The sequence below is a fragment of the Mus musculus genome, chromosome 11 (assembly GCF_000001635.26).
Source record: "Mus musculus strain C57BL/6J chromosome 11, GRCm38.p6 C57BL/6J".
NCBI lineage: Eukaryota > Metazoa > Chordata > Mammalia > Rodentia > Muridae > Mus > Mus musculus.
The window spans coordinates 87,077,645-87,088,056 of NC_000077.6; the positions used below are offsets into that span (position 1 = coordinate 87,077,645).

The 10,412-nt window shown below is 45.0% G+C and overlaps 1 protein-coding gene across 1 annotated transcript; it reads right to left on the reverse strand.

The window, feature by feature from the left end:
* Window positions 1-87: 87 nt before the first annotated feature.
* Smg8 (smg-8 homolog, nonsense mediated mRNA decay factor (C. elegans)) lies at window positions 88-9,133 on the reverse strand. The gene is made up of 4 exons (NM_024262.1): window positions 7,351-9,133; window positions 5,956-6,101; window positions 2,522-3,394; window positions 88-506 (listed from the first exon to the last, which is right to left on the reverse strand). Exons 1-4 carry the CDS (start codon window positions 9,107-9,109, stop codon window positions 309-311), a joined length of 2,976 nt encoding a protein of 991 aa, NP_077224.1. The 5' UTR covers window positions 9,110-9,133; the 3' UTR covers window positions 88-308.
* Window positions 9,134-10,412: the final 1,279 nt, after the last annotated feature.

The following is a 10,412-nucleotide window of genomic DNA, read 5'->3' on the forward strand; positions in this document are numbered from 1 at the left end:
ACTTATCTGAAAGATAGAACACTAAATTATGATAAAAATATGCCTTATGACAATGAAGTAAAAACAAGACAAAACAGATACCAAGTATACATTTTGTATCCTTTTTTTTCTAGAACAAACTTTTATTGATTTTACAATAAATATCAATATAATGAAATAATGGAACAATTATTGTCCAAATACTGAATACTTGTAACCAAAACACATTGGGTTTTGGGAAGACACAGTATACACATTAAAAAAAAACCCAAACACATCAAAAACAAGACAAACAGCAGCTTCAGTCTGCGGCAGAGTGGCTGGAAGACTCATTGTGTAACTGCTTTGAGGACTCCTCGGAGCACCTTGTAGCTCATGAGCTGCACATTCTCCTTGGGAGGGAAACAAGGTCCTCTCTCAGTCACATAGGCATAAGGAAATCTCAAGACCCAAAGGCCATCAGGTGGGAGAGTGATTTCTTGTTTTTCTGGGTAAAATACTGGACATGGTGGTGGGCCTGGTTGAACCTGAAAAACAGGGGTTACAAAATTACCTTTTAGATTTCTCAATAAGACACACCTGGCAGATAAATCTCTAACCAGACAACGGGTTCTAGAACACTGAAGGTCAAGCAGCCACATTGAACAAAATGAGGAAACTGATTTTCTGGGACCTCACTTCACCTCTTTGGATGTCTGGTACCCTCAGCTCTCTTTTCCCGTTGACCAGGTTTTGTTTTTGTTTTTGTTTTTGTTTTTGTTTTTGTTTCTTTTCTTTTTCTTTTTTTTTTTTTTTTTGGCTACAGGATCTTTCTCTTCGTAGCCCTGGCCGTCCTGGAACTCACTCTGTAGACCAGGCTGCCCTCAAACTCAGAGATCCACCTGCCTCTGGAGTGCTAGGATTTAAGGCCTATGTCACCAAGCCTAGCTTGTTTGTTTTTTGTTTTTGTCTGCATGTCTAAATCATCAGGTAAACTAGGGTTAAATTCTTACTAACAGCTGTAATAGTTAAATCAATAAAAATCTCTGGGACTTAAAAAGAAATTAGGAACCTGGGGATGTAGCTTAGTGGGCAGAGAACTGGCTAAGCGTACTAGTGAGCACACAAACAGCAAGTAAAAACAATTGATAAATAGGGCAGCCATCTTCCACTAACTCGCCAAAATGACAAACACAAAGGGAAAGAGGAGAGGCACCCGGTATATGTTCTCTAGGCCTTTTAGGAAACATGGAGTTGTTGGCCACATACATGCAAATCTACAAGAAGGGTGATATTGTGGACATCGAGGGAATGGGCACTGTTCAAAAAGGAATGCCCCATAAGTGCTACCGCGGCAAAACCAGAAGAGTCTACAATGTCACCCAGCATGCCGTGGGCATTGTAAACAAGCAAATCAGGGCAAGGTTCCGGCCAAGAGGATCAATGAGCGGACTGAGCACATCAAGCACTCAAAGAGCAGGGAGAGCTTCCGGAAGCGGGTGAAGGGGAACGACCAGAAGAAAAAGGAAGCCAAAGAGAAGGGCACCTGGGTGCAGCTGAAGCCCCAGCCTGTGCCACCCAGAGAAGCACACTTTGTGAGGACTAACGGAAAAGAGCCTGAGCCTTTGGAGCCCATTCCATACGAATTCATGGCCTAATGTACACAAAGAAATAAAGGACCAGGACTGCAAAGTAAAAACACTTAGGTTGAAAAGAAAATAGATAAATGGAAATAAACTGTTGAAGCAGATATGGGGCTGGCAGGCAATTCCATGACAGAGCACATGCACTGACAGAACTCTGAGCTCTAGGTCAGCCTAGGCTGTGTTTCAGGTTCCAGGACGGCCAGGGCAGCAGAGATGGACAGTCTCAAAAACAAACAAACAAACAAAAAACCCGAAGTAAATAAATAAAAGTGATAAGAACAAAGGACGGGAGTTGAGTTGAGTTGGTACAGTGCTTATCAAGCAAACATGAAGAAACCTGGGCTCAATCCCTAGCACTGCCTAAACTAGATGTAGGTGTGTACCTCTGCCATTCTAGCACCAAGAAGGTAGAGACAGGAGAGTCAGAGTTGAAGGCTAGCCTGGACCACATGAGACTGTCTTAAACAAGCAAACAAAAATTAAAATAATTATCATGGGCTTGGGATACAGCTCAGTTGATGAAGAAGAGGGATACAGGGGCTGGAGAGATGGCTCAGCAAGCACTGCCGACTCCTCTTCCAAAGGTCCTGAGTTCAATTCCCAGCAACCATATGGTGGCTCACAACCATCTGTGATGCCCTCTTCTGGTACATCTGAAGACAGCAACAGTGTACTCATATAACATAAAATAAAATAAATGGTTCTTTAAAAAAAAAAAGGGATACACAAAAGCACAAACATAATCCCAGCACTTGGGAGGTAGAGATATCAAACTGCACATTCATTTCCAAGTCAACATGGGCTTACAGGATTTGTCCCATAAAGACCACAAAAAAACAAACAAAACAACCAAACCACAAACCATTACTATTATTATTATTATTATTGCCATTTAAGGGAAGGGTTGCATTTCCTACCTGAGGCATCAGTATTATCTGCAAAGGAGCATCAGGAACCACAACAAAAAGCCTCATAAGTTGAGCATAATGTGGCTTCAGCCCTCTGCCCTGCGACGAGGACAGGATGTACAGGGGCATGTCACTGTTGAGGGCTTTTAAAGCCGACTCCTTGGGTCCACTTCCCATCACTTTCATTACTTTGTCAGGCCCTGAGCACATGAACCTCCGACCTCGAGAGTCTTCATACTCAAAGCCAACAAAGGCTCGAGCTATGTCATCCCTCCGCCTTCCTCTGCCCATCACAACTGCACTTCTCTTCCCAGGAATAGCTTTATTTGGAGCAGGCCAGGAGTTCGTGTCTAAGTCTCCTTCATCTTCAGCTCTAGTCCTGATGACAATGTCCCAAGGCATAAGATAGTTTGTTCCTGGAACGAAGCCCTGTTGGTCCAAACCTGTATGAAAGTTGTAAGACTTGGCTGGGCCTAGTTTAACCAAAGACCAGCTGGAGAATTTGGGTAGGAGACCTTTGGGGCAATTTGAATGTAGCATGCCTGGGAGATATTCAACTGTGGATGCCTGACGGTCAACCAAGTTTGGTCTCTTCTCAGACTTTCCTTCTCCTTGCCCGTGGACTTCTGGGTTGTCTCCTCCTGCCTGTGGATCAGCGGGGTAGGTACCTAGGCTATCTGTTGACTGGCCCAAGCTCAAAGCTAAGCTGAGGCTTGTGCTCTCTCCTTGGGTTTGAGGTTCTTTCTCCTTCAGTTTCTCGGCGTCCGAGTCTGGCGGGGCAGGAGAGGGTTCATTTTTAGCAGGAGCGGGATCTGGAGTACTTGGCTCAAATACAGGGAAATTGATATGATCCAATTTCCCACAACATTTTTCTTCCAGAAGCTAGAAAGAGAAATAAGAAGGGGAAACTTTTTATTTCAAATAATACATTCTTCTTTGTAGGCTCATTTAAATCAGTAAACAAACCACCACACATTTTACTGAACGGAGAGTGGGTAGTGTGTGCCTGTGACACAGTATTTGAGAGGTAGACTGAATGAAGCAGAACTCAAAGTTCAAAGCTAGTATGGGCCACAGACCAAGTTCTAGACTATCCTGAGCTAGTTACCTCTAAGCAAGCAGACACACATTACACTCTAACAAACAGGGTCAGCCATCAATGTGTGAGCAAAAAAGAACATGGAAGGTTTTTCCCCTCCAACATATGGCTATATGAATTTAATTTTCTGGGTACTGACGTAGCAAGAAGTATTCCTATACTCCAAAAGAATCCAGTATGAGTTATTCCTTTAGGCAGTGAGTGATTCTAAGCAGGACCGTTTTTAATACCAGTGACCATCAGTGTGATAATAGAAAGAGTCACTGAGCCGAGCGTGGTGGCGCATGCCTTTAATCCCAGCACTTGGGAGGCAGAGGCAGGCGGATTTCTGAGTTCGAGGCCAGCCTGGTCTACAGAGTGAGTTCCAGGACAGCCAAGACTACGTAGAAAAACCCTGTCTCGAAAAAACAAAACCAAAACATGAAAAAGAAAAAAAAAAGTCACTGAACACATTTGCTGCACTGACCCACCACCTAGTAAAAGTGATTTTTAAAAAATATTTTAGAGGAGTGGCTTTATAACCAGAAATTTTTCTTCTTCACTTCTGTTTAAAATCATACCAGTGGAGATGCAGAGATGGCTCTGTGGATAAGAGGACTTGTTCTTGCAGAGGACCCAGGTTTGACTGCCAGCACCCACAAGCATAATTCCTGTCTCAGAGGATCCCATGCGGCCTTCTGATCTTAGTGGTATTAGCAATTGGGCATTCCCACTGGCCTACCCCCAGGGACCTAGAGACAGCTTACATCATCACCCTCCGCCAGCAGGCGCAGCAGGTGCTAAGTGCAGCCCAGAAGGGGGCTCCCAGCCACCCCAGCTTTCTCTCTCATTTCTTTCCTGTCTTGCCTGTTTCTGTCTTCCATTGCCTTTCTCTCTGTCTCCTTGTCTGTATGCCTCTATCTCTCCCTCATGTTCCAACTCTGAAAAAGCTTTCACTCTCCCCTCGCCCAGTAGATATCTCAGCCTAATTTCTCAGTGACACATTTGCATGAGCCTGTCAAAGGTCCCCCCACCCATCCCTGCAGTGAGAGATTTGGAGTCTTGGTTTCTTTGAAAAATAGAGAAACATTGTAAGGATATGTTTTTGTTTTCATCCCAGAGGCGACTTCAGATTGCCCACAGCAGCTGACTATGGTTTGCCTTGTGTTCTAGCAAGGGTGTGGTTTTGCCAGCTGCAGGTAGTTTCTGAGATTGTGTGATGTTTGGAATTCTGGGGACTTTTCAGAGGGTATATAAATGCTAGGGGCCCAAGAGTTGGGTGGGTTGTTGTTGGCTGAGTGTGCCAAGAAGAAACAACAAGAAGAACTTGCCCCAAGGAACTCCATGCCCCAATCAGTAGGAAGCAGTCCAATGATAATGTCGCACCCTTCCCACCCTGACGTTATTCAGGGATCTCTTTCCTTTCCTCTCTTATTTAGTGTTACGGGGTTAAACAGGAGGAAGAAAAGGGGTGGAGAAGGGTGGAAGAAAGACCCACAAAGTAGTAAAGAACAGCTACACCCACCCCTCAACTGCTTCACCCTAACAGTAGACACAAGGTACACACGTGGTGAATATAAGCACACGAATGCAAAAACTCAAGATAATAACTTCAGCCTAAGTGGGTCCAACGTGCTCTTGTGACCTCCATACGCACGTACACACAACATACATTCACACACATAAACACTTAAATAAAAATACCACTGATTAAAAAAACAAAACAAAAAAACCACTGATAAGTTATTTTAGTAACAAATAAGATTGTGATCATGGATATTTTTGAGCTAGCTAATCAGAGCTTCCCAAGCCAGGCATGGTGGCTCATGCCTTAATCCCAGCTCTCAGAAAGCATAGGCTGGCAGAGCTCTGTGAGTAAATAAGTAAAAATAAGTCTTTTTAAAAAAACCCTAACTATATCATTCTGACAGTTTATATACTTTATATATATATATATATATATATGCATGTATATATATATATATATATATACACATACACACACACATATATATGTATAAAATATGGTTAAAAGATATGAAAAACCAAGAAGTGCATGTAAAGAACTTGCCCTTGTTCTTTATCACTGCGGTTGTGTTGGCTTTTCTAGGTATTCTGCTATGGAGAATATTCAGTCATTAAGAGAGAAGGAAGCGGGCTGGTGAGATGGCTCAGTGGGTAAGAGCACCCGACTGCTCTTCCGAAGGTCCGAAGTTCAAATCCCAGCAACCACATGGTGGCTCACAACCATCTATAATGAGATCTGATGCCCTCTTCTGGTGCATCTGAAGACAGCTACAGTGTACTTACATATAATAAATAAATAAATCTTTAAAAAAAAAGAGAGAAGGAAGCTTCAGTTTACCTGGTAAAAGTCATAGTTAGCAGCCTTGATATCGAAGGGGTCGTCTCGAGGTGCCTGCTTCCTTCCGCAGTTGCAGGCTCCGGTGGATCGGGCTCGGCTATTGTGGTAGAGCACAGGAGGGTTCCTATCTGCCTCTGGCTTTTCTCCTGGAAAGTGTAACCATCATTATTAATCACACAAAGACGATGCAGAGCCAAGTTTACTTTGTGTTCTATAACAATCAACTCCCCAAATTCTTCACATAGTTCTCTGGCCATTAAGAAACACAGATACACACAAACAAGCAAACATCAGAAATCTTGATTAAATACACAGGAATAAGGATTTTCTTTTACAACACTGAGAATGAGACCTGGGGCCTCCTCACTCATAGCTGCAGTGCAAGTGTGGCAATCTGGAGGCAGAAGGATCTCTAAGAGTTCAAGGTGTAGTCTATAGTGAGACCCTGCCCCAGAAATAAATAGTCAAAATTTGACTTTTTTCCCCTTCTGTGTCACATTATGGTGACCTTTCTTTTCTAATAATTCAACAAAACCTCTTTAGGATAAAGGGTGATACATTTTCTGAAACTTCATGCCACTTAAAACTTTTCATCTACCAACTCACCAGTTTATTGTTAAAAAAAAAATCAGTCATGGGTGATGTTTTCGTTTTAAGAGGTAGAAGATCAAATTTAGGGCTGGAGCTGACAAGATGGCTCTTGTAGTACCTGCGTTCCATCCCCAGAACCCACAGGTTAAAGGAGGGGACTGACTAACAGGCTGTCCTGACTTCCACATAAATTTCATGCAGTCACACAAACACACACACAAATAGATATACTATATATGTATGCATGCACACACACACACACAAAGTAATTTTAAAAATAAAAAGAAGTAGAAAGTATTTACTAATTGGGTACAGTGGCACATGGACTTCAAAAGCAGAGGCAGGAGGAGGAGTTCTGTGACTTGGAGGTCAGCTTGGTCTATATAGTGAGTTCCAGGTCCAGCCAGGATTAAATAGAGACCTTGTTTCAAAAACAACAACAGAAAACAAATAAAAGCAAAGAAAGAAAAAAAAAAGTATTTACTATCAAAGTTCTGCAGGGCTCTTAAAAAACAACCCAATTATGTACCAAATAAATCATCTTAATACATGAATACACACCCAGCTCAGGTGCCAGTGAGATGACACAGCAGGCACAGTGCTTGCAGCACAAGGCTAACTCCATGGGCTGGATACTTGGGACCCATGAAAAGGTTGGAGACTACTGACCTCACAACATTGCCCTCTGACCTCCAAGGGTGCGAGGTCTCTCTCAGACACACACACCACACCATACAAACACACACTAATACTAAAAGCACAGCTCCAGTTTTCAGTTCAAACTGTTGGGAACTTTGTAGCTACCTGATTTAGGTAAGGAATGAAATTTGTGGACACAGTGTTGGTCAGTCAAGCTCCTCTCTTCGCACAGCTGATGGCCATTGCTCCAAAATTTGTAGCAGTCTTCGTGTAATTGCATGGCATATTTGTGAAAGGCTGGACCTCGAGCATGCTGACTGTATACCCGAAGAGCCTGAGCAAGCTGATTCTTATGGACTGTCATGGTGTAATTATGCGGCAAGTTTGACTGGTAGGCACTATGAGCCATGGGTAAAGCTTTTTGGCACCGGTTTTCCGAGAATTTTGTGTCTATATCCAAAAACCCTTCTAAGACTTTAATACTGCTTAAAATCTTAGATGTTAGCTCCCCAGTGGGGGAGCCCAAGTCCTCTTCCTTCCCATCGATAGCCACTTCATACAACTTTGCTGCTGCAGAGATCCACTTCTGGTAAGTGGGCAGTTCAAAATGGGAAGGCTGTGGGTTCCTGCCCACACTGTCATCAAAACCTTTTTTGCTTAGGACCAGCTCCACGTGCTGCCACAGGAATTCTCGAAGAGTGAAATCCACTAGCTGGCCTGAAGAACTCGAGGTGCTGCTATCAATGTGGAAGGAGAGCTGTTGGCGGCTGTGCTGTCTCATCGCTTGGTACCGCCTAGGTCCAGAAAGGGGTGCGGGCACCAACAACGATTCTGGGTCTTTCACGGTACAATGGCTCCTAAGCTGGTCCAGCAACATGCCAATTGGGTCCTCCTCCTGGCTTCCGGGGACTATGTACACAAAAGCTTGGTTGGCAGGTACCGTAAAGAGGCAGTTGATACTCTGATTAGTCAAGACTCGACTCTTGCGAAAGATTCTATAGATCTGGTCCTCCAGGGCATGCTGCAGCCTTCTTTTGGGAGAGTGCTTCTTGGGTTTATCTGGATGAGCTGTATCCTGGCTCCGAGGCGGTTCCACCTTAAGGGCCCCATTGAGTTGAAAGAGGAAGAGGAGTCTAGGTGGGCAAGGTCGGCAGTTTAACTTCCAGTCTTTGCCAACTGGGCAATCCTTAATGGCTGTTTTGAGGAGGGGTAGTACTTTCTGTCTCAGTCCATCCAGGGCTCTGAATACACGATCATAAGTGATGTCAAAGGAACACGTCGGATGGACCAGGAGCAAGATATGACAGACAGAGAAGAGGTAAAGGAGGCTGAGACACTGTAACTTCTCCTGATGCTTCCAGAACTCGTGTGTTTCTGCATGAGGTAAAGAGAGGCCCCCTCCGGCTTCACCGCTCTGGAGGGCCCGACAAGCACGCAGAAGCTGTGAGTTGTCACAGATGGAAGTGAGAATAAGATACAGAACTTTGCTTTCCTGATTGTAATAGGCCTGCAAAAGACTGAAGTCCTGGGGACCTGGCTCAGCTCGGTTACCTTCCGCCGTAGCCATACCTCCGCGAAGTGAATCCCCGGCTGCAGCCCCGGGGTCTCCGGCTCCTCCCGCCTCTCCGACAGAGACAGCTTTGGTCTTGATTCCAGTTCCTGGATCTCCAGGATCCTGATGGTGAAAGAGTGGGAAAACCTGTCGATCGCACACAGTATTCACCAGAGAGAACTTCTCGGAGTTGAGGCGCAGAGCCGTCTTGCCGAAGATTCCCACCACGCAGATCTCATCCTCCCTCCACGGGGGCTCGGGCGTGCCAGCCGCGTTTCCCCCGCCTTCAGCGGAGGGGCCTCCAGGACTCTCAGAGCCCAGCCAGGCCGACGCCCCCATGAGCAGCTCGCGCAAGCTGACCGGCCCCGCCATGGCGGAGAAAGAGCTTCCTCTAGCGTTCTTCCGGTCCCTCGCTGATCCCAACCCACCCGGTCCTATTGTGAAATCCCTCCTCCGCCTGTTAGTCCTTGAGTTCCGGGTGTCTGTCCCTCCCCCCAACACTCCCTTCCACCCCTTTGCCTTTTCGTGTCCCTTGCAAGGTCTTAGCGCTACGTTTACTCAACTCGAGTTTAAGATATCGAAAGCTAGATTGGTTGCCGTTTCAGTTTTAAAGAATACGCCAAAACCCACAACAGTTCCAACTGATTCTTCTAACAGCTCAGCGTGGGTGGTTGATCATACTCTCACCTTTTCTGAAGACTGAGGCAGGAGAATTTCTTAATTTCTTTTTCTTTCTTTCTTTCTTTCTTTCTTTCTTTCTTTCTTTCTTTCTTCCTTCCTCCTTCCTCCTTTCCTCCCTCCCTCTCCTCTCTCTCTCCCTCTCCTTCCTTCCTAACTTCCTTCCTTCCTTCCTTCCTTCCTTTCTTCCTTTCCTCCTTTCTCCCCCATGCCCCCATTCTACCTCTTAAATGCTGCGATTAAAAGCATGCACCACTACCACCCAGCAAGGAAGAAGGATTCTTGAGCACAGCAGCTGTGCTAGCCTGATAACATACCAAGACCCTGTCTCCATAAAGAAAAGAAAACAAAAAAGAAAGGACAGGAGGGAGGAGCGAGAGCACCAAACACATTGTTGCACTTCTGTGATTCCAACATTCAGATATTGCTCTTACAGAGAAAAGGAGCTCTTGTTTTGCAGCACCCATGGCCTGCAAAACACACACACACACACACACACACACACACACACACACACACACTCCAAAATTAATCTTTAAGAAATAGAAGACGTGGAGGTGGAGAGCTACGTGTCTAGTATGCAGGAAGTCCTGTGTTCTATCCTCAGCACCAGTATAAACTGGGTATAGTGGCCCATGCTGCAAACCCAGCACTTGGGAGGTGCCAGAATGATTAGAAGTTCAAGATCATCCTGAGCTATGTCTCAAATTCAATGCCAGTCTGAACTGTAAGAAAACTGTAAGTCGTGGTGGCACGCTCCTTTAATCCCAGCACTCCGGAGGCAGAGGCAGGCGGATTTCTGAGTTCAAGGCCAACCTGGTCTACAGGACAGCCAGAGCTACACAGAGAAACTCTGTCTCGAAAAACCAAAAAATAAAAAAATCTGTTTCAAAACAAAAAGATAAACATCAACAAAAGAATTGTAGAAAATTCTAGGGAGGCAGAGGCAGGTGGATCTCTGAACTGAATTTGAGGCCAGCCTGGCCAACAGACTGAG

What these genes read in the sequence shown, in the direction of transcription:
- Smg8 (NM_024262.1), bottom strand. Translation starts at nt 9,109, where the DNA reads ATGGCGGGGCCGGTCAGCTTGCGCGAGCTGCTCATGGGGGCGTCGGCC. An exon ending in TCATTCCTTACCTAAATCAG is followed by an intron (nt 6,102 to 7,350) that starts GTAGCTACAAAG and finishes TACACTTTCCAG; the next exon opens with GAGAAAAGCCAGAGGCAGAT. An exon ending in AGATAATACTGATGCCTCAG is followed by an intron (nt 507 to 2,521) that starts GTAGGAAATGCA and finishes CCTGTTTTTCAG; the next exon opens with GTTCAACCAGGCCCACCACC.